This window comes from Hevea brasiliensis, chromosome 4, assembly GCF_030052815.1.
Source record: "Hevea brasiliensis isolate MT/VB/25A 57/8 chromosome 4, ASM3005281v1, whole genome shotgun sequence".
Taxonomy (NCBI): Eukaryota; Viridiplantae; Streptophyta; class Magnoliopsida; order Malpighiales; family Euphorbiaceae; genus Hevea; species Hevea brasiliensis.
The window spans coordinates 17,541,777-17,565,519 of record NC_079496.1 but is presented as its reverse complement, the minus strand read 5'-3'; the positions used below and the strand labels follow the sequence as shown (position 1 = coordinate 17,565,519).

At 34.1% G+C, this 23,743-nt stretch overlaps 1 protein-coding gene across 1 annotated transcript in view; it reads left to right on the top strand.

Moving 5' to 3' along the window:
• Window positions 1-10,360: 10,360 nt before the first annotated feature.
• The window catches only part of LOC110666296 (protein DETOXIFICATION 18-like), a 38,239-nt gene continuing 24,856 nt past the window's right edge, over window positions 10,361-23,743 (top strand). The window contains exons 1-6 of the mRNA XM_058145488.1: window positions 10,361-10,731; window positions 11,364-11,908; window positions 12,041-12,127; window positions 12,233-12,289; window positions 12,382-12,620; window positions 12,919-13,037. Coding sequence (XP_058001471.1) covers window positions 10,438-10,731; window positions 11,364-11,908; window positions 12,041-12,127; window positions 12,233-12,289; window positions 12,382-12,620; window positions 12,919-13,037 — 1,341 coding nt within the window. The 5' untranslated portion in view covers window positions 10,361-10,437. The remainder of the gene's footprint in view (window positions 10,732-11,363; window positions 11,909-12,040; window positions 12,128-12,232; window positions 12,290-12,381; window positions 12,621-12,918; window positions 13,038-23,743) is intronic.

Here is a 23,743-nt window from a genome sequence, read left to right as displayed (position 1 = left end):
TAAAACTAGTTAATATTTTTGGTCCATTTTAGTTTTTCGCAAATTTTATAAAAATTTTCACAGAGTTCTGTCTGTATTTTGAGAAACCAGCTCTTCAAATACCTGTAAAAAGCACTTCTAAAAATTTTTCTCAGTAACTAGTTCAATTTCACAATCAAACTCAATCCATTTCAACAACTCCACAATCATTTCAATCAATTTCTCAAGTTCAAAATTTAATAATCCTCAAAATACTAGCAATACATTTCACTCATATTTCATTAGAGACAAAACAATTTATATACATCCTTACAAAATTTACATCAAAAGAATTAGAACTAAACTTTATTACAAACTTAATACGAATTTTGTACAAGCTGCTCAAGATCCATTTACATGTCCATACATTTATATGCAATACATACATCAAAAGAAATATTTACAATTATGGTATAAATTATACCCGATGACTTTAAGCTGATAGCTCCTCACACCTCAACAGCTCAATCTGCTGCTCCTCTAGTCTCTGTATCTGCGATAGCAATAGAAGCTATCGCTGAGTACTAGGACTTAGTGGTGCACAACATACTAAAATAATCTTTATTCAAAACTTAAATCACATTTATTCAAAAATTTGGCTGAACATGAGAATTAAGTACAAATCATGCATTATGAGATTTTAAATGCAAACTAAGTTCATTTCAAAGTATCAAAACACATTTTATAAAACCCACAGTTATATCATGCCATTCGAAAAAAAATATAATGTCAATAGCCAGAGGCTAAAGAGAAGTCACATCACAAGGCTAGCTAGCCCAAATATATGGATATCCATTCACATCCTCTTCTACTGGCACACCTCAACAATTCTCCAGAGAAGGAATCAAAATTCAAAACTAATTACCCCCACTAGTCATGCTAGTGAGGTGTTCAAATATATGGTCATGACACTGTGGTTTCAAAACTTATCTTAACAATTTGCTAAACATTGTCATTTCAAATATACACAATTACTTTTAACAATTTAAGTCAAAACATCATAACTAATGTCACAAATAAATTTTCAACAATTCAAAGCTAATGTAAAATACATATTTCATTCACTTTATCAATACATTTTAAAGCATAGTGATGTTGTGCACAAACCTCAAGCGAGTCGCCTCTTGGCCTCGACTCGGTTCCTCGGGTTCTTTCCCGGTATTCTTTTCAACTGAAACACACAATTTTACAATGTTTCAGTACTAGAACTTAAAATAAATCCAAAATAAATTTAGCTTCACTTTTACCTAGCTCTAACGCGCTAAATTCGACATTCTTGAAATTTTGTGTTTCGGGTTACTATTCACTACACTATTCAAGTCAAATTATTGACTTTCTAAGGCTTAATAGGTATGGGAATTCCAACTTCACCCACATACCACATTTTGGTCACTAAACTTGTTGGTTTTGGTCATTTTCTCAAAACTTAGGTCTTTTAGGCAAAATTGCCAAATTTTTAGTTTTGGTGTCCCTAATTGTACTGTTTCATTGGTCAGTTTACTGTTGGAATTTGGCAAAACTTTCTTCATAGAAAATGTTCCTTATTATCTTAAGTTTATTCTCCTTTTTAAATCACCCCAATTGGAGTTTTGTAGCTCAAGTTATAAGCAAATTACGTTTACTATTCATGCTGCAGAATTTTGTTCTAGCAAATTATTAATTCCAACTTCGTTCAGCAATTTGATCAAGTTAGGTCCATAATTTGGTCTAACTTTCTTCATATGAAATGTTCTACTATGTCTTAGGTTTCCATTGGTTCAAGAATCACCTAAATCGGAGTTTTCTAGAGAGAGTTATAGCCATTGAAACTTTACTGTTCAAATGGAAAATCTGCAATCCGCAGATTCAGTGACCCAACTTTGCTCAGTAATTTGATCGGGTTAATGGCATAATTTGGGTTGATGTTCTTCATGAAAGTTTTAGTTCTATATTTCATCTAACCACTGGTAAAATTTCATGTCATTTTGACCTGCCTAGCTCGAGTTATGACCAAATGAACAAACACTGTTCATTTGGTCAGTTTGTGTAGGACAGCCTGTGATTTTCCAACTTCGGTCATTTTGTTCACTAGGTTTTAGTCACTTTTTGGGCAGGCTTCCTAAATAAAAATTGTGTCATTTAGTGCCTATTTTCATCCCCAATTGGTCCCATATCCATTGGACTTGTAAAATTTCATTTTCGGTCCCTCAAAGGAAATTTTGGTCATGCTGCCAGCACATGACCTTATCCAATCCGAATTGGCTTTTAATTCCAACACTTCTAACACACCTCATTTGGTCACAAATGACCATTTTTCACTTCACATTAGGTCAAAGACACCATTTACAAATTTCTCCAAATTTTTGCCTCAAAACCCTAGGTCTCAAACCCTAACCACTCTAATCCATTACGATTAACTAATTCAAAGCATATAAACACAATCTTTCAACTCATTCAAGCATCTTAACATGTTTAACTCAATCAAACTCATGCAAATCACTCTCCCCTCCCTGCTGGATGAATTTCAATTTAGTCCCTCACACATATATTTTTTTTTAAGTTTATTTACAAGTAATTCAAGCTAAAAACACAACAAATAATCTCAAACTTTCAAATTGATGTGTTTACCTCAACTTTGATATCCAATCTTCAATTTTCCTCCTCTTTTCTTCTTTCTTTCTTGTTAAATTTCTTTCTCAAGGGAAGGGAATAAGGTTTTATGGAGTGATTATAGAAGAAGTTGGGATTTGGTAAGGGTTTCAAAGCTTCAAGCAAGCTTAAAATGAGACTTGCAATGGTGAGGGAGGGAGAAGGATGGAGACGTCCACTTTGAGGAAGATGAGGTTTTTAATTTTTTTTTTAGTTTCTTTTCTTTTGTCTTTTATCTCTTTAGGAAGACCAAAAATCCAAATAAATAAATTAATTAATTAATTATATTCTTTATGGCATCATGCATGAGGTCATGCATGATGTCATCACCTTTTAACTTTTCCATTCTCTTTTTTTTTCTTTTTTTTTTCTATTAGCTCTTTAATTTAATTCTCGATTCCAAAATTTTCTTTTCTCCGATTTTATTTGACAGTTAGGTCATGAGTCAGCTCTCGGGGTCAATTGACCAAACTGCCCAATTAATTTCATATTTCTTCTGGCTCCCTGACCTAATTATTTAACTGGCTTAACAGTTCTTTTTCGTGATTTTCTCTTTTCCATTGTGTTTATAAGGTTCCTAAGGACCGCAGCGTCACTTTTTACGGTTTGAAATTTGAGTTTAAAATGGCTTCGCAGTCATTCCCGAGAAGGTCACCTATCGCTGTGACTCTCGGCTCGTTTAACTTCTTCTGTTCTGTTTTTCTTATTTATACTCAACTAATTGAACATTACTAATTATTTGTGTTTATGGCTTCTCTAGTTGTCTTAAGTGTGGTTCTAATCTCCTTAATTATCCGAACCGACTCCGATCACCGGAACAGTAAAATATACCAGGCTATGCAAAGGGGGGTGTTACAATTTGATCATGCCTGCAAATGCTTTAACTAACTCGTATCTGACGATGAAGAGAGTTAATTGGAAGTTATTTAACCCCTCTATGTTCTCCGATCTCTATAGGTCGCCTCCAGTTTCTTCCGATCTTCCCATCACGACCATCCCCCTTTCCGATCTCTATCTCTTGCATCGGGTCCCCTCATATTTCCCGATCTCTCACATTCCTGATCCTTCCTCTCTATCTAACTTGCATTGGTCAAAGTAATAAATTCTTTAGTTACCGATGCATCCGCTTTGGGTTCTATATGCAATAAATGCCATGGCCCTATATATATGTAGCAGTAAGAAATCACTTTCACACTTCACCTCTCTTTTTTCAGTCAATTTTCAATGCACCACTTCCCCAATTCTAGCTTTTTCGGTGAAAATTCTAATTATGATGGCCCTTTTGATCTTTTTCTGATCATTTCCGTCACCCCTCGCCTGAAAATTTATGACCCCGATGATCGGAGAGCTATGAGAACGTCATCTAATGACAGTGAGGGAACTGGACTAATTTACCAATCAAGATCGAAAGTGATGGCCATGCTGATCTCGAATCTGTCTATCGGTACAATCGGTAGACCGATCTCGGACAAGAGGACTGCTAATTTCATTCTTGATGTCGGTGACCGCCTCTTAAAGTTCATTTGGCTTTCAACTGTATCGGGCGTCCCGACTGCAGCTCGGTTCTAATTGATGACATCGGCGATGACTCCGCTCAATATCATGAGAGTCATAGTCACCTTATCTGAGCTGCACATCTATCCAATATTTGTGGCTGGCTTTCTGATCAAACACATCTTTTGATTCAGCCACAAGACTAGGCTTTGACATAGGCCAGCCTTCTGGGCCTTGGAGTAGTCTTAAGTTAGGTAGATCGCCCAAATGATGTAATCTGATCTTTCGGAAATGAAATGAAATTTTTGTTTGAATATTTTTGTTTTTTATTACATTAGTTATTTTTTCGATCTCTGATAAGTGTATCCAATCTAATCCCTAAACGAATCACCATTCACCAATCCGTGGGTTTGGAAATTCATTCAATCCGATGACCTTGGCTAACCGATCTCATTCATTCGACATTTTTATTATGTTTCTGGAACCTTCTTACGACGTGTCAAGGAGGCGACCCGGTTCCGCTAACCGATGCGTCGCTTGGGACTTCGTGAGCATTTAATGCTCAAACGAGTATAAATAGGGGAGAGGTGACTCATTTGCTTCCTTCTGTCATTTCAAAACTTCCCCCTAGCAATTTTAGCACTTCTTCTCGCTTTTTAGAGTTTTCAAGCACCGATCACACTCCGGTAAGGATTTTGATCTTTCCTTGATTAATTTTCCTTTCTGTTTTCTGAAAATGAGCGGTACCGAGGGTCAGAGAGCTACAAGCCCGCCTTCTGTTTATATTTCGTGGAACTCGGAAGAAGGCGATGTGATTAGATCAGGCGGACGATCCAACACAGCCATCATTCCGGTTACCAGACCAAAGTGAGGAACCTCTTCGAGAAGGGAAAACCTGCCAGTTGATGAGTTGCCATCTGTCCTGAGAGAAACTGATCTCTAATCCATAAGTCAGGAGTGCAATCTACGGATTGACTCCTTCAAATTGATCAAATGCCATGGCGACCATCGGGCCGATCACTTCTTTGATGAAGGCGATCTCATCATAGTATACGAAAAGCAGTTAAAGGCCGGGCTCCGTTTTTCCTTGGATAAATTTTACAAAGCCATCCTAAAGTTCCACCATGTCTCGGTAGCTCAAGTACATCTGAACTCTTGGCGGACTTTAGTAGCCTTCAGGGGCCTCTGCCTAGCCAAGAGACTGGAGCCCATGGCTAAAGTCTTTGCCGAGCTGCCTAGGCTTGCCCGAAGGAAGGATGACGAATTCTGGTTCTTTTCAGGCAAAGCTGAACTGCACGCTTTTTACCGATCTCCCTTCTTCGCTGAAGAATTGGAAGGATCAGTTTTTCATCCTTAGGACTAAGGATCGAAACGGCTTTGAAGGGATCCCACGTAATTGGAATTATTTGGTCCCCCAACTCCCTAAGAAGCTCACCTTAAATAATGATGAAGACGCCATGGTGAAAGAGTTAAAGACTCAGGCGTCCACCCACAAATTCTTGTGCTTAAATGCGGTTATAGCAGAACTGAAGTGGTGGATGATGCGGCTGATCACCGACGAAGACTACGAGCTTCAGCTCTCTGACCTTGGTCCTGGTATAATCCATATCTCTAGCCTCTAAATCTTAGCGAACTCACTGACTTCTTCTTTGTGCAAGTATAGCGGGTGGCGATGCTTCTAAAGAGAGCCACAAGTGAAAGAGGGAGGTCTCCCAAAAGGTATGGGCGATGAAGGACGCTACTACTACTGCTGCTCAGACACCTCAACGAGATTTGATAGACATACCGAGCTCCCCTCCTCGACCTTAAGAATAGCCGGTCTCTGAAGTAAAGGTCACCGTTTCTCCACCTCGACAGATTGAATGTCCACCTCCTCTGCCTCCTTTGATCTCTTCCAATATAGAAGGGGAGTCTTCTGGCCCTACTATTAGGATGCTTTCCCGAGGAGCTCAACTCCTCATCCAATCACTAGAAAGGAACCGTTCCACCCGAGAGAATCCTGGCCTAGCCAAAGTCATAGGCACTTCCATCTGCTTCCAAGAAGATCAGAACAGATTGACAGAGGAGAGTATCGACGATATTTCAACTCAAACAATGAGTTTGGGCTTGAAGGCTATTGCGAATCAACATGTGATCAGAGAAAAAGCCCATGCCTTAAGGAAGAAGATTCTTAAGGCGGTCCAGGATGCCTCAGCTGCTAAGGCCCAGCTCTCCTCTGCCAATGATTACATTGCCAAATTGGAAGATCGGATGAAGTATTGTGAAGAGAGGATAGCTGAAGTGGAGCGGGAACTTGAAATCTCTCGAGCTCATCGATCTGCAGATCTCGCTCATTTTACCGAGAAACTTCGAGCAAAGGAGGAGGAGCTCCAGGGTAAGGAGGAGTAGCTCAAGGCTAAGGAAGAGGAAAGCACAACAAAAGAGGCTGGGGCATATGTGAACGCCCATAATGACCTCTTAGCCGAGCTGAAGAAGCGTTATCCTAAGGAGGACTTCTCCTAGATGAATCAGCTCATTCTAGAGGCCGAAGAGGAGAGCGATGGGAGAGGATGAGAGAACTGGAAATGTACCTGAAGGGGGAGACCCTCTAGTCGAATGATTTGTAAATGTGTACTTTGAAATGAATTATAGTTTTTTGTTCAATTTCTTGATGAGATCGGAAAGTGCCCAAATTGTCTGAGTACTTAATTGATTGAACATAGTTGAACATTAAACTTGAAAGCGACTATTAATCAGAAGATAAGAGATCGGAAAAACATTACAAGCGAACATGAGATCCGACTAAGTCATGACCACGTATCGGATGAAACTTTAGAACATTTAGAATTGCAAAGATTTGACATTGTCTTGAACTCTTAAGATCGAAACCATCATTAGACCGAATAGAAACCTTAACTTCATTTTAAGGAATATCTGGGGCATTCAAGCGAGAAGCCCGATCATAACATTAGTCAAGCGAAGTTCTGCGATGTTTGTACACAGAGAGATCAGAAAACATTGGTAGGCAAGATTGGATGGTCCGGAGACCTGATATTGTCTCGAACTCATCTGACAAAGACCAAGAGATCAGAAAACAATCTAACTTAAGCGTGAGATCGGTTTGCTCCAGGGATGAGCAATCGGTGAGTCCGAAAAAGCTATTTGTGATTGGGGACATCGGTTGAAAGCGGATAATGAAGTTAAAAGTTTAAAAGTTTCTTGGCTTCGGAGGCTGGCCAAACTAGGGTGTCTATAATGACATGTTCTTTACCCAGCTTCTTAACCGGTGGTCAAGTTTTGAGGTGGTAAACGATCGACGGCGCTGAAATGTGGTCCTGTTCCCTTCTCTATTTAGAGTAGATTTTAGATTGGGGGTGCGCTGGTTTCTTTGTATATTGATTTGCCTCGCCTTGTTACAGGCTTGACTTTATGGGCCTTCATGATCTCTACTACTGATTATTTCTTGAGCCCGGGTTTGTATCTTTGCCATTATTAGTCATGAAACGCAATTATTACTATTTACAATTAAAAAAAAAAAAAAGCCAACATACATTAAATTATCATGTGTACATTATTCTTTTAAAGTGGATAAAAATTAATATTAACTCAACATACATTAAATTATATGTACGTTATTCTTTTAAAGTTGAAAAGAAAAAGACGATAGATAGGTGTGTGTGTGTGTGTATGTTTTGTACCAAAAATAGATTGACAGCCTGAAGGAAAACAGCTCAGATCATCGTCAAGCTGGTGGAAAAGTTCAGAAGGTTAGGTTGAAAAGAATCACTTGAAACTAATTGTACTTAAAAAGAAGGGTAAAATATTTAATTTCGCTCTTGTACTCTGTAGAGAGGTTAAATTTGATATTTTTTATTTTTTATTTAAATTAATTTAAAAATTTTAATTTAAATATAATTTACTCTAAAAATTAACATTTATGATTTAAATTTTTGAATTTAAATAAAAAATTAAAAGTTTAATTTTTTAATTTTTAGATTAAATTTCTTGATTCCTTAATTTAATATAAAAAAGTTTTAATATTTTGATTTTAGTTATTTTTTAGCTAAATTGGATTTAAATTAAAACTGTTAAATTAATTTAACAAAATATTAAAAATTAATTAAATTAAACTTCTCTAATAAAATAAATACACGGGTGACAAAGAGCTTAAAGTCTAAAAACAATTTTTTTCTTTGAGTAGAGAATTGGGAAATATAGTCTTGAACCTGAATTTATCATGTAAGTAATATATCTTTAGCCATTGGACTAAACCAAGTTTATCAAAGCCGCAGTGTGGCACATGAACAATTAGAAATATCCCTTCCCTTATTCTCTTTACACAAATAATAGCTCTTGCCTTTCAAATGGGCAACAGAAGCAGAAAAAATATCAAATCTCAAGATTTAGCATACAATTGGGAATTACAGGCATAAGTGTACAGAAATCAGTAGAAAAATTACTATGAAGAAAGCAAAATCACTAAATAAGTGTAATAAGAGTGAAAATAAGAAATCGGCAATAAAAGACTACTTAAGAGAAGCAACAAGAATGACCACAAAGACAAGAAGCAACTACCACAAAACTTGAACACTTGCCCATGTCAGCAACCCGATCAATCAAATGGCTAAGATGTTGTTCGAGTTTGGATCCAGTAGTAGCTCACCCCACTTGATATTCAATAAGAGTGGTTGATTTTTCTTCAAATCATCACCACCACTAGTGTCACTGTCATTATTAGCAGACTCATTTAGCTTTTCCTATTCTTGATCTTTGCGTTTGTTGTGAATTGCTATTATTTAACGCAAAAAGGAAAAAAATTTGATTGGGTTTTAGGGATTTTGAGATGGTTTTGTAAAAGAAAGGAAGGAGGGAAAGAGACTTCGGGTAGTGAAATTGATGAGATAGGTGATGGGAGTGAGAGATTTTTGAACCCTAACATTGTTCTTCTCCTCTATTTGTTAATGCCAATGGGAAATTTAAATTAAGGCAAGATGATGGATGCAGATTCTTTCATCATTTAATTGTTCATGTGCCAAATTCAGGTTCTTCCCGTTGTTATAAATTTATGAATTCTTTGAGGACAAGAACAATTAGAGAGAATGAGTATACTTAGGGATTTTTCTCTCCTAAAGCTGTTTTGCCTAACCCAAAAACGTTTCTCTTAGTTTATTTTGCCACCTCAAGTTTTTTTTTTTTTTTTTGGTCCATTTAGCAGCCACTTGCCAAGTTAGTTATGCATGTTACTCACTTTTGAGGCTCTGTACAACTTTGAGTTTGTGTTAATTTTTTTTTGTTTTTTCAACTTTAGATATATGATAGGTAAAAAAGTTAGTTCAAATATGTGTTAGGCAAAAATACAATAGTACAGATGTTTAGTAATGTGCTTGGCCAAAAAAAAACTTGAAGTTGATTGGCAAACATATCAAGTTGAGAAGAAATATATATATATATATATATATATATATATATTTAACCTATAGCTATAAGGAGAGAATTTCTCTCCCTTAAAAATTCTCAAAGTCATTAAGATAAAGATTTTAATGTTTTTAATTTATTGAGTTGAAGTCCAAGAAGAATATTAAGTTTTTATTCTTTAAATAATTAGGGAATAGAGAATCCTAATACAATTTGGTGTTGGAAGACTCAATTAATTTAAATTAATTAATTTCAATTAAAAAAAAAGTTTAAAAAGGAATTTACTCAGGAGCTCAATTGCTCAAAGTGCCGAAAGTTCCACAATTCAAGTCTATTCTTAATTAAAAAATAATAATAAATTCAAGTAAAAAACATGAGGTTTAGAAAAATAGCAATTCTTTAAATTCAATAAATAAAATTCATCAATAAATCTCAAAGGGGCATTTATGGAAATATAATAAATTTGTACCCTTGTGTATATTTTTCTAGATAACCACTTCGCCAAGAGTTCATAATCTTAGAATTAGAGATTTTTCTTATTTAAACCTCATTCATTATGATTTAAAATATAAGATGTATGGTGGAACTTATCTATTAAATGTATGAATTCTTTAGACTCGATTTAGATAAGAATTTCACTGGAACTAAAGGAACTCATCTGTACAAGACTAGTGATGGACCAAGCAAATTAAATGAAGAAGAACTTCACCAGGAGTTTATCACTTAAATTTTTCTTATTTAGACCCGATCTATTATATACTTAAGATATAAAATATATGGTAAAACTTATCCATTAAATACATAAATTCATATAGATTCAATTTAGGCAAAAATTTTGCTGGAAGTGGAGGGCTAGGAGCGCTACACATCTATACAATACTAGTGATGAACAAAGCAAATTAAATGATCGAAGAGATAATGTCGACAAAGAAAAGTAATTTAGAAACAAAACCCTTGTTAGAAGCTAGTAGCAAAGGAGAAGAAACTAGGAGAAGGAAAAGATGGTGGAAGAATGTGTTGGATGTGGAAGAGGCCAAGAACCAGATGTTGTTTTCTCTGCCAATGATCCTTACAAGTGTTTTCTATTACTCAATAACTCTGGTATCTGTCATGTTCGCTGGTCGCCTCGGCAACCTTGAGCTCGCCGGTGCAACCCTTGCTTATTCATGGGCTAGTGTCACCGGCTTTACCTTTATGGTAAACTCATCTTTCACTTTAATTCTTAGACTATTCATTTCTAAAATATTCAATATTTTCTGGTGCTTTTGGTTCGTAATTTCTTAAACCTTTGCGAAGAAAACTGAAATAAACCATTGTGATTGATTTATAGCGCAAGAAATCATAAGTTCAAATTTGCTGGGAATTACATTTTTTCTCGTTCACTGCTTTACTTTGCTTAAAGATTTTCCCTTTTCTCCCCTCTCTAACTATTCTTTTTGCTTTTTTGTTATTCTTACGTGTAGTAAAATGTTCTTCACATGAATGACCATTAAAACATGAAAAGAAAGAGGCAGCCTGCCTATGTCCTTTAATTACATTTAGCACGGTTGAGCTGTTCCTGAAAGTGGCTTTATCACTCTTTTTTTCTTTCAAGTTCATTAGGATCTGATTGGGACTTATATTATGCACTAGTTTAGTCCATTAGTCATCGGGCTCGGATGAAAGGATAAAATGAATATGCTTAACCTTTTAGAACTGAAGTATAAATAGAAACATCAATAAAGATAGTTGTTTTAATAATGGAGGATCTCTCTAAAATTGTCTTTTAATCGTTACGTGTGCACTGTTGCTTGTTGATTCTTCTTCTTCCTACTTTTGCTTTATTGTAGACAGGGTTGAGTGAAGCGCTTGAAACACTTTGTGGTCAAGGCTTTGGTGCAAAAACATATAAAATGCTGGGACTATATCTGCAAGCCTCCTGCATCATATCCTTCTTCTTCTCTATCATCCTATCTATACTATGGCTATATACAGAGAAAATTTTGATCATACTAAATCAAGATCCTCAAATTTCTTTGACTGCTGCCCTTTATATGAAGTATCTAATTCCTGGGTTATTTGCATATGGCTTTCTGCAAAACATCCTGAGGTTTCTTCAAGCACAATCTGTAGTCGTTCCCCTTGTCCTATGCTCAGCGATAACGATGTGTATTCATATTGGCATTACTTATGCTTTGGTTCATTGTGCAAATATTGGTTTCAAGGGAGCTTCATTGGCAACTTCGATTTCACTATGGATATTAGTCTTTGTTTTGGCAATGTATGTGCTTTCCGCAAAGAAGTTTGAGCACACATGGGGTGGATTTTCATTCGAATCGTTCCGTTACATGCATATCCCCTTAAAACTGGCCCTGCCTTCTGCTGCAATGGTATGGTAAGAGTAATCAAATATTAATGATTTTTCTCCTCTAATACCAACCATTTTGGTTCATGATTGATTCCCGACTTCAAAAATCTCAATATTTTTCCATTTTTTATTGTCTTCTGTGCAAATGCATGCGCGCAGCTTGGAGGATTGGGCATTCGAGATTCTTGTGTTTTTAGCAGGATTGATGCCTGACTCAGAAATCACTACTTCATTGCTCGCAATGTGGTACATTCTCAATTTCGTGACTAAAAGTCTTCTTCTCCTCATTCCAAATGTTAGTTAATTTCTTACTTTCGAGTCTGATCGTCTTTTGGGTTTTTGCATATTCAGTGTGAATGCAGAAACCTTAGCCTTCATGTTTGCCTATGGTCTCAGTGCTGCTGCAAGGTTGGCTGATAAAATAATAATACTAAATCCAGTTTGTTTTTACCGTCTGCTTTATTTAGATACTGAAACTACGGAGACTTCCTGTGATACAGCACGAGAATTTCTAATGAACTGGGAGCAGGCAACCCAGATCGAGCGAAGAGTGCAATTGTTGCGACTCTCGAACTCTCTGTCATTCTTGCTCTCATAATTGTGTTGGCTCTAGTCTTCGGTCACAAAATCTGGACCAACTTGTTCAGCGACAGCCCTATTATAACAAAAGATTTTGAATCGATGCTGCTCTTGCTTGCTATTTCAATTACAATTGATTCAGTCCAAGGTGTCTTATCAGGTTAATTTGAGTTCTCCAGCGCTTCTAGGCTTCATTTGGAAATATATATATATATATATATATATATATATATATATATATACACACACACACAATAAAATAAAATAATTCAATCGTAATTTTCATACAATTATGTTTAATTTTTATTTTTTAAAAATAAATTTATTTATTTTTAAAAACCAAAATTTTTTATTTTAAATATAAAAAGTAAAAAATTTAATAAATTAAATTATTATAAAATTTTAGTTTCTGAACAGGCTTAATTTTCTTTCTTTAATATATCAAGTGAGATTTGCAGGTGTAGCAAGAGGACGTGGTTGGCAGCACTTGGCTCTGTGGGTGAACTTGGCAACATTTTATTTCATTGGTATGCCATTAGCTTGTCTTCTTGGATTCAAGTTGCAGCTGTATGCTAAGGTAAAACAAATTTTAAATATTGCAAAAATTTTAACTGTTATATATGCTACTGCCTATTAACTTGACGTGGACTATGGCAAGTATACGGTCGTTTAAATAGTATAGAAAAAGATATCATTCCTACCGAGAGTTGTGTTTGCAATTGAATTTTTGATGTAAAATAAATTATGTTAAAATTATATTTTAATCAAACAAATAAAAGAAATTTGAGAATTTGAAATTTAAGGTATGAAAATGTAAAATTCAATTCAAACAATGACTAATTTAATAATTCGTAAAATAAAGAAATTAAAAATATTAATAATGAAAATTAATAAAATGATATTAAACTAAACACTTAAAAGTAAAATTCTAAGCAATAATTGATAAAAGATGATTCCGGAGTTAAGGATTCATATTTAAGTCAATTTGGGATTTTTCCAGTTAGCTCAATCTACGAAATCTATGGGTTTAAAGAAGACCAATTCTAAAATCCTTTGAAATTTCTTTCGAGTGAGATAACGAGTATCTTAATTAACTTAATCCTACTTTCATAGAGTTAAAATTAATTAAGATCCATTAGATTCTTTAATCAATCTATTAATCTCTGTTAATCCTTAGTCTATTTCTAGATCTAAGCTAATTAAGTTAAATTTCTTGATTATCTATCACTTCGTCTTTTCCTTTTGGTGCTTCAACCAAGGATTAAGAATAATAGGGCCTTTCATTAAGCATGTGAATAAACACACAAGAAATGGATTAAATCTCATAAATTTCATTAAATTGGGACTAACATAATTCAAATCTACAAAAATAACTCAAATATTACATCCTTAACTCCAAAATCGAAAGAAACTATTCACAATCCATATTCATTATAAGAAAATCAAGGTAGAAGAAGGAATAAAACATGAAAAATAAACTAAAACTGAAAAAACCCGATAGAAGAAATGCAGAAATGGTGAAGAAGAGAAGAAGGACCTTGATTCTGGTCCAAAAATGAAAGTGACAGCTGATGCTATCATTTTCCTTTATTTCTCTGTCTTTTTTTCCTTCCTTCTTACAAACCACCCCCCCCCCCCCCCCCCCCCCCCCCCCCAAAAAAAAAAAAAAAAAAAAAAAAGAGGTAAAAAGTCTCTATTTATATTCTCTGATAAAACCCCTAAAAATGGTATGTGTGAGGTAATGATTCACGTGAGAAGATCAACCTTCCAGCCCATTAATGAAATTATGCACAAGCTGTACAAGAGGTTATGCAAGATCTTGTGCAAATCTGACAGTTTCCAGAGGCTTCCCATAAAGTTGCACAAGCTATGCAAGTTACTTGTGCAAGTCTCTGTATTTTTTGAAGTCTTCAGTGAAAGTGCATAAGGAGCCTGCACAAGCTGTGCAGTAAGTTGTGCACTTTTCAGCAAGTTCACAGTTACTTCTAATTTCTATGCAAAAGCTGCATAGTCTGTGTAATAAGTTGTGCATATTTTGATAACTTCACATTCTTCAATTTTCAAGTTTCATTTTAGCACTTTTGGACCTAAAAATCACTTCTCATTTGCACAATTACTTTTTAGTCTATCAAAAATACCATTTTATCTACAAAACAAAAGCAAAATTATAAATTAGTCTAAAAATTGACAATTATGAAAAATTAACTAAATGACTAATAAAATTAACTAAAAATAGCTAACAAATTAATAAAATGACTATGAAATCTAACTTAAATGATTATATAAAATGTATGTATCAAATACCATCAAACTTAAATCTTTGCTTGTCCTCAAGGAAACTTTAAAATATAATGCAATTTTGGGGTGCCTTGTCCATGGAGTTATGAAAATCACCTACTAGAGTAACTTAACACACCTTTAGCCATACCAACAATCCATATATCCATCCTTCAAGATGTAAAGAATCTAATGTTCACCCAAGCTTTCACCGCTTAGCCATCAAGTGCCCAAACCAACTAATTATAAGAGAAAGTTATGCTCAAAAAGAACTCTAGAACAATCAATAATCAAAGTGCCTCTATATAGAATAGTGAATTTGATGAATGCATGAATAAGTTCCTAATCCCATAGGCAAACTTCATATCCCTATCTCAACTAATATAGCAAGTACTATCAAGAGATCAAAGGTCTTTTTAGGAATGTAATGGGGCTATGGGGTTTAGAATGAGGTTAACAAGAAAAGGAGTAAAAATGATTTAAAGCATGAGAATATTTTCAATCATGAGAACATAAGGTACACTTCTTTTTTTTCTTTTTTTTAACCTTCTTTTTAAAGAGGAGAAAAATACACAATTGAATTTTTTAAGTGCCAGCATATTTTACAAAATGCATTAAATGAAGGGACACTTTGATACTTTAAATTTGTATATTGTATTTTCTCTCGATGATTGTCCCTAAAAATACCACTCCCAAATTCATTTTCTTTAATTACTTTAGGTGTATTTCTTTCAATTTGAATGACAATAATAAAAAGCTCATATACTAGCACTTTTGCATAAGATAGGCATCTCTTCTCCCTTTTATATATATATATATATATATATATATATATATATATATTTTTTCTCTTTTTCTCTTTTTGTTTTCTTTTTTTATAATGTGTACCAAATATTATGCATAATTATTCTCATGAAAAGGGTGGTAGTATTTGGTTCATTGGCTCGGTAACAATAAGGGTTTCAAGAAAAATTTAGGTATATATAGGCTCAAAGCTGTTTACAAGGGTTAATTTTAATTGAGGAAAAAGGTCAAAGTTTTGAAATAAGAAAGTTTAAGTTAAAGAATGCCTAATCATCTCACTTTCAAGTGCCAGCTAGTATTTCACCTTGAAAGGTTTAGAAAATTTATTTTAAAATTGGTGAGACATCATTTGACTACTTTTTATCCTATAGCTCTCTCTAAACACTCCCATCTCCAAATAACTAGTTAGGAAACACTTCAAAACTTTTTGGCTAAGAAGATATAGGCAAAGAATAAACACTTCAAAACTTTGCACCTCTTAGGAAACTTTCAATCCACAAACCTAACCAAAGGTAACCTAAATCACTCTTATAAGCAACTTTTCATAACTCAAAAGACTTAGCAAAAATTTTATTTTATGAATGCATAGTTCCTTAAATTGAAAAATGCATTAACTAAATATAAGAAATTTATATGCAACTTTCTATATGGTTGCTATATGAAGTATATATGTATGTATATATGTATGTATGTGTGTGTAAAATATTTACAATATGAATGTATGATGCATGTATTGTATGAAATAAAATGCACTTAGACTAAAATGCGAAAAAAAAAAATTTAAGCAAAAATCTTATATACACCCCCAAACTCAAAATGCACATTGTATTCAATATCAAAATAAATGCCAAGATGGAACAAAAAGATCTAAGGAATGAAGGAATTCAAAAGGCTCAACAAGATGTAAGATATTGATGAATTACAAGTAAGTGCTAAAATAGTTAGAGTAAAATTTTAATAAATGAAAAGAATGAGCTTACTTGTAATGGCAATAACATAAAGCATGCTGCAGAAAGTGAGAAGAATTTACTTTGAATGAAGAATTAGCAATTTGGAAATAATTAAGGTTGAAAAGTCTCTCAATATTGCTATTAAAGTGAATGAATTTTTTTAGAAAATAGTTGCTACATAAGTTAGTGCATAAGCTGTGCAAAAACTATTGTGAATAGTAAATTCTGCAGAAATATGCACTGTGAATAGTATTTTCTATACAATTAGCTAAGTAGCAGTAAAATTGCATAAGCTGTGCACCAAGCTATGTAGTTTTCAGCAGAATAAACAAAAGAGCATGAACAGTACTGCAAATATAAAATTGCATTCCAAAACAATTGCTAGAGTTTAAAACTCAATTGAAATGAAAAATATCAGCTACATAAACTCCATTAACATCAAAATTAGGACCAAATATAAACAAATATACTATTTTTGCAAAGTAAAAGCACCAAATTTTACTGTGAATAGTAATTTTGGACAAATATGTATATAAATAGAGCCAATTTCTACAGAATTGCTCTGTGAACTGTAAATTTTGTAGAATTTACCTTATGAACAATAAATTCTGCAGAAATATCAATTTTTGCACTTAATAGGCAATGTTAAAATACTAAAAACCATCTCAAACAATGCCAACTCGTTCTCATTCAAAGAATATGCATTCCAAAGCTCAAATTTTAATTAAATTGGTATTTGCAACAAGAAATATCCATCTCAAAAATCTGGATTCAAACTCAACACATTAAATCAAAATATACACTCAATTCAATTTTCAATTCCACAAATAAATGAATCATTCAACTCTTCAATCTAAATGCACTCTCTCACATCAAACATCAACATCAAGAAAATAAATTGATTACATCACCTCAACCACTTATCAGAATGAAAAAATAAGAGATGAACTCCTTTAAATGTTGTCCCAATCTAAAGAATGTAAGTTGTGACAACAACTTTCTCCTTGTCAATTTGTCCAAATCTCAATCCACAATTTTGCATCTTCTATCTTACAAGCATATGTAAAAGATAAAATAAGACAATTATCAAAAGTTGAATCTAGGGGTGACTAAAAACAAAGCAAAACAAAACAAATAAAATAAAATTAACCAAAACAAAACAAAAAGAACTTGGGGTGCCTCCCAAGAGTGCTAAGTTAAGGTCATTTGCTTAACCCTTGTCATGTTTCATGGTGACTGGAATTGGAATTTGTTGTCTCTATTCCCAACAGGTGTTTCAATGAATCTATACTTCATCTTCTTTCTATTGCATGAGAAGATCCAGGTTGCTTTGTTTAAAAATCTAACCGTTTCTTTCTTGACAATCTTTGGTGCACCTTTTTTTTTTTAGAGATGGTTGCTTGACTTTACTTTTCTCTTTGAAAGATTGGTTCCATTGGAAAAGGTGGATTACTCTTCAATTATTGTGCAAAGGCTGCCACTTTTGGTTTTTCATCATTTGTACTCCCTTCATAAACAAGACAATTTTCAAGAGAAACCTTCGGACAACTCTTTCTAAAGTGTTCTTCCACTAACTCATCAACTATATCAACTCTCAAGAAAAAGTCTACATCTTGATGTTGCTTCTTCTTAGCATTGCCAATGTTGAAAACTAATTCATCCTCTCCAACTCTAAGAGTGAGCTTTTCACCTTTGACATTAATCAATGCTTCTGCTGTAACTAGGAAAAGCCTCTCCAAAGTGATTGGCATATGAGAATCATCTTCCATGTCCAAAATGAAAAAGTCAACTAGAATGTAGAATTTTCCAACCTTCAGTGGTACATTCTCTAAGATCCCTTCTTGATACTTAATTGATCTGTCTGCCAACTGAAGAGAAATGTGAGTTGGCTTAAGATCTCCCATGTTAAACTTCTCATAGATGGAGAGGGGCATAAGGCTTACACTAGCCCCTAAATTATATAAAGCTTTTATAGAACATGATTCCCCAATGTGACATGGAATTGAAAAACTCCCTAGATCCTTAAGCTTTGGAGGCAGTTTCCTTTAGAGGATAGCACTGCATTCCTCAGTTAAGGCTACAGTCTCATGATCTTCAAGGCTTCTTTTATTTGAGAGGATTTCTTTCAGAAACTTTGCATAAGAGGGCATTTAGGAAAGAGCATCAATGAAAGGCACATTGATATATAACTTCTTCAACACTTCTAGGAACTTCCCAAATTGCTTATCCAATATGGCTTTTTGAAATCTTTAGGGAAAAGGAAGTTATGGCTTGTAAGGCTCTAGAGGTATGTACTTGTCCTCTTTCTCTTCACTCTTCTCTTTGCCTTTTCTTACACTCTCTTTCTTTTCACTCTCTTATTTTTCATTTTCCTCAACATCTTCCTCATTTTCTCTCTTCTCACTTTTTTCACTCTTCTCATTATGTACTATTTTACCACTTCTCAGTGTAATGGCATGACATTGCTCCCTTGGCTTTTCTATCTGACTAGGAAATTTCCCCATATATTTGGTACTTGATGAGCATGCTTATTGTGCAATCTGATTTTCCAGCATCCTATTGTGTGTTTGCATTTGTTCCAGCCTTACTTTCATCTCTCTCATCTCTTCATCATGTTTAGTTTGATTAGCAAGAATTTGTTGTAATAAAGCCTCTGTGGTAGAACTTTGTTCTTGCTGTCTTGGTAAAGGTATTGGATTTATATTCCATTGTTAAAAACCAGGTGGTGGTTACCTACGTTACTGATATTGATTCCCTTGTTGTTGTGGTGGAAAGTTCTGTGTTAAGCTTGATTTTGCTGATTTCCCCATAAAAAATTAGGATGATTCATCCAAGCATATGAAGGATAATCTACTTCATAACTCATTGTTCCTTTTGCATAAGCAACTTGTTGAGAACTTCCAGAAGATGATGATGAACTGACTAGCATACTTAAATCCTCCATTTTCTTGGAAAGGACATTAGTGAGTGCATCAAATTTGGCATTAATCATGTTAAATGAATCAGGCTCATACATTCTAGCAACTTGTGTCACACCTTACCCCTCTGTAAGGCATAACATGATCTCGTAGTATACATAATGAATTACCGAACTTCACCTACCGATAACCCATTAAATACACTACAAGGGATTTTTAAATAATTTTTTTACTTTTTGAAGGTGGTGAGCATTTCTAGCAGGTATTAAAATATTTAATTGAAGTTCAAAAATTTAGTTAAATTTTTGTCCATTTTTATTTTTTCGTAAATTTTAGAAAAATTTCGGCAGAGTACCGGCTGTAGTTAAGAAAACCAAAAATTTTGACCTGTAGAAAATACTTCCAAATATTTCACTTCATCAAAATCAACCACCAATACAACTCAATTCAGCACAAATTTACTCCATCTCCACAATTCAATGCAAATTTACACAATTCATAATTCTCAACTCAAATATTTTCAAAAATAATATTGAATAATTTTATTTACATTCCATTAAAGAAAAATTTATTTACATTCATCAGTCAAAATTTACATCAGAAAATCTAAAATAATATTATTACAAGTTCTGTACAACTGCTCAAGACCAATTTACAGAGTGTACATACAATCATATACATCAAAATAAATATGTACAATAAGGGTATAATGTAATACCCGACAAAAGATCCAAAGGTAGTACTATGATCCTCAGCAGCTCACTCGGCTACTTTACTAGTCTCTCTACCTGCGACAGCAATAAAAAGCCATCGCTGAGTACAATGACTCAGTGGTGCATAACATACTAAAAATACTAATTTATGCATAAATTAAATCACACTTATCCAAATATGGTACTGAAAATGGTATCAGATACAAAACACAATTTTAAATTTTAGTCAAATAATTTTTTTCACTTCAGAAGGCACAAAACAAATTTTATAAAAATATACAGTCATATCATGCCATTAATATATTGTTCATCTCAATAGCCAGAGGCTTATGAGGAATACCAAGGCTAGCTAGCTCAAATCTATGGGTACCCATTTAAATTTCTTCCTCTACTGGCACACACCTCAACACTTCAGCCAGAGAGAGAATACAAAACTAATTCCTCCCACTAGTCAAGCTAGTGAGGCATTCAGATATGTGGTCATGACACAGTGGTTTCAAAACTATCTTAGAAATTTTCTAAATATTACTTTGTAATTCAAACACACACAATTTATTTTTCCAACAGTTTAGATCAAAAGCATATTGTTCCTTTCAATAATAATTTCAATACAAATAAGTCACAATTCATATCACAATTCATTCAAAAAAATATGCAGAAGAAAATTTACAGAAATTTCTATATTGTGCACAAACCTCGTACGAGTCGCCTCTAGGCCTTGACTCGATGTTTCCTTTCTTTTCTCCGTATTCTTCTCAACTGAAATACATAATTTGCAGTGTTTCAGTATCACAACTTATAATAAATCTAATAAATAAATTTATGCCTATTTAATTGCACCCTTAAAATTACTTAAAATAATATTTCTTAAACTTTGCATTTTAGGGTTACTATTCATAGCACATTCAAGTCAAAATATTGACTTTCTCATGCTTAATAGGTATGTGAATTTCAATTACACCCACATACCACATTTTGGGTGCCTAATTTATTGGTTTAGGTTGTCATTTCAATTTCTAGGTCTCCTAAGATAAAACTCAATTTTTCAATTTTGGTGCCCTATTTTGGACTATTCCATTGATCTAGTTACTGTAGAAATTTGGCTAAGTGTTCATCATAAAAATTGTTCCTTATTGTTTTATCTTTAATTCCCTTTTTGAATCACTCCATTTAGAGTTTTATAGCCCAAAATATGGTCATTTGAATAAGGTTGGTCGGATAGGTGTTACCCAGAATTTCTATGCGCCTAATTGGTTCTGGCAATTTTGGACCACTAATTTTGGGTGACAATTTCACTTGATTATGGGCAGAATTTGGGTTGGTTTTCTACAAAAAAAAGTTATAGTACTATGTCATACCTTTCCAATGCCACAAAAATCAGGTCATTTAGACCTTTCTAGCCCAAGTTATGGCCAAATGAACAAACACTGTTCATTTGGTCATTTTAGTACAGTGGCAATGCACAATATCCATGTTTGACCTAATTGTTCACTATCTAAATGTAATTTTCTGGGTATGGTTTCTGAATGAAAAATGTGTCATTATGTGTCTACTTTCATTCCCAATTGGCCTTATACAAATTGGACTGGTAAAATTTCAGTTTTTGTCCCTCAAAAGGACCTAGGTCAAATTGCTAGATTGGGACCGCTAAGCAATCCGAATCGCTTTTCAATTCTACCAACTCCAACACATCACAAATGATCCTAATTGGCCATTTCTAATCTCAATTAAGGTCATTTGCATCAATTGACTATTTTCTCTAATTTTTTCCCCAAATTTCAAGGTTCAAGAACCCTAATTCCTCAATTGTGTAATCTGATGAAATTAAAGTGTATAGATCTTGTTTACATGCTTAATTCAACTAAATTAACACTTTAATTTCATCAAATTCATGCAATTCCATTTCCCCCTATTGCTGGCCTAATTTTCTATTTAGTCCCCCATAATGGTTTTATTTGAATTTAAGTTAAATTATAAGTTAACTTAACTAAAAACATAGAAATTAAACAACAAAATTCAAGTTTACTTACTAACCTCAACTTTGATTTCTAATTCTCCAAATCTTCACTTTTATTCCTTACTTTCTTCAATCTTCTTTTCTAGTGGAATTAGCAAGGTTTATGGGGAATTTTTAGGAAAATTAGGGTTAAATATATGGATTTAAAACTTGAGACGAAGCTTTAATAGAGTATTTTAATGGAGGTTTTAAAGAGAAAGGGAGGAGAGTGGAGACAGCAAGGGTTGTGGGAAGAAGATAACTAATTTGTTTTTTTTTTTTTCCAATTTTTGGTTTTTATGTCTTAAATTGACTTGGTCAAATTTTATTTAAGTAAAATCTAATTATGACATCATATGTGAGGTCATGTGAGTGTTGTCATTTTCATTTTTCTTTTCTTCTTCTTTTTCCTTTATTTTTTCATTCTTCTTTAAATAAATTTTATATTCTGAAATCTTTGTTTCTCCTATTTTATTGGACAGTTACATCAGGAGTCACCTATAGGGGTGAATTGATCAATTTGCCCCTCGCCGGTTTGATCCGATTTGCACATAATCTAGTGTTTCTTCTGAAACCTTGACCTAATTATTTGACCTACTTATCAACCATTTTCTATGATTTTCTCTTTTCCACTAGGTTCGCAATAGTCCTTAGGACCACAGCGTCACAATTTTTTGTTCAAAAGTAGGGTTAGGACTGACCTCGCAGTCACTTCCCGGTAAGGTCACCAATCGTTGTGACCCTCGGCTCATTTAACTTTTTATGCTTTGTTTTTCTTACTTATACTTAATTATCTAACAATCACTATTTATTTTCATTTAGGGTTTTTCTAAGTGTCTTAAATGTGGTTCTAAGCCCCTTAATTGTCCGGACCGACACCAGTCACCGAAATAATAAAATATACCAGGCTATGCATATAGGGGTGTTATAATTCTCTCTCCCCCCCCCCCCCTTAAAATAAATTCGTCTCAAAATTTTACCTGATATCAGTCTCTGAACAGCTGTGGGTGTTGTTTCCTCATGTCCTCTTCTCGTTCCCAAGTAGCCTCCTGGCCTGAGTAATGGTTCCACAACACTTTCACCAGTGGTATCTGCTTATTTCTTAGCTGTTTCACCTCATATGCTTGAATCTCTATGGATTCTTCCTCATATGTGAGGTTTGGATTTACTTTAATCTCTTCTACTGGTAGTATATGAGATGGATCTAATCTATACCTCCTTAATATGGACACATGAAAGACGTTATGTATCTTCTCTAACTCTGGAGGTAGTGCTGAACGATATACCAAAGGACCCACTCTGTCCAGAACCTCATATGGTCCAATGAAATGAGGACTCAGTTTCCCTTTTCTGCCAAATCTCATAATTTTATTCTAAGAAAAACCTTGAGGAATACTTTATCACCCACTGCATATTCAATATCCATTCTCTTTAAATCAATGTAGGACTTCTGATGGTCTGATGCAGCCTTGAGTCGATCTCTGATCAGTTTGATTTGCTCCTCTGTCTGCTGAATAATTTCTAGCCCAATCATCTTTCTTTTACCTACTTCATCCCAACATAAAGGAGTCCTACACTTTCTGCCATACAGAGCTTCATAAGGAGGCATCCCAATGCTTGATTGG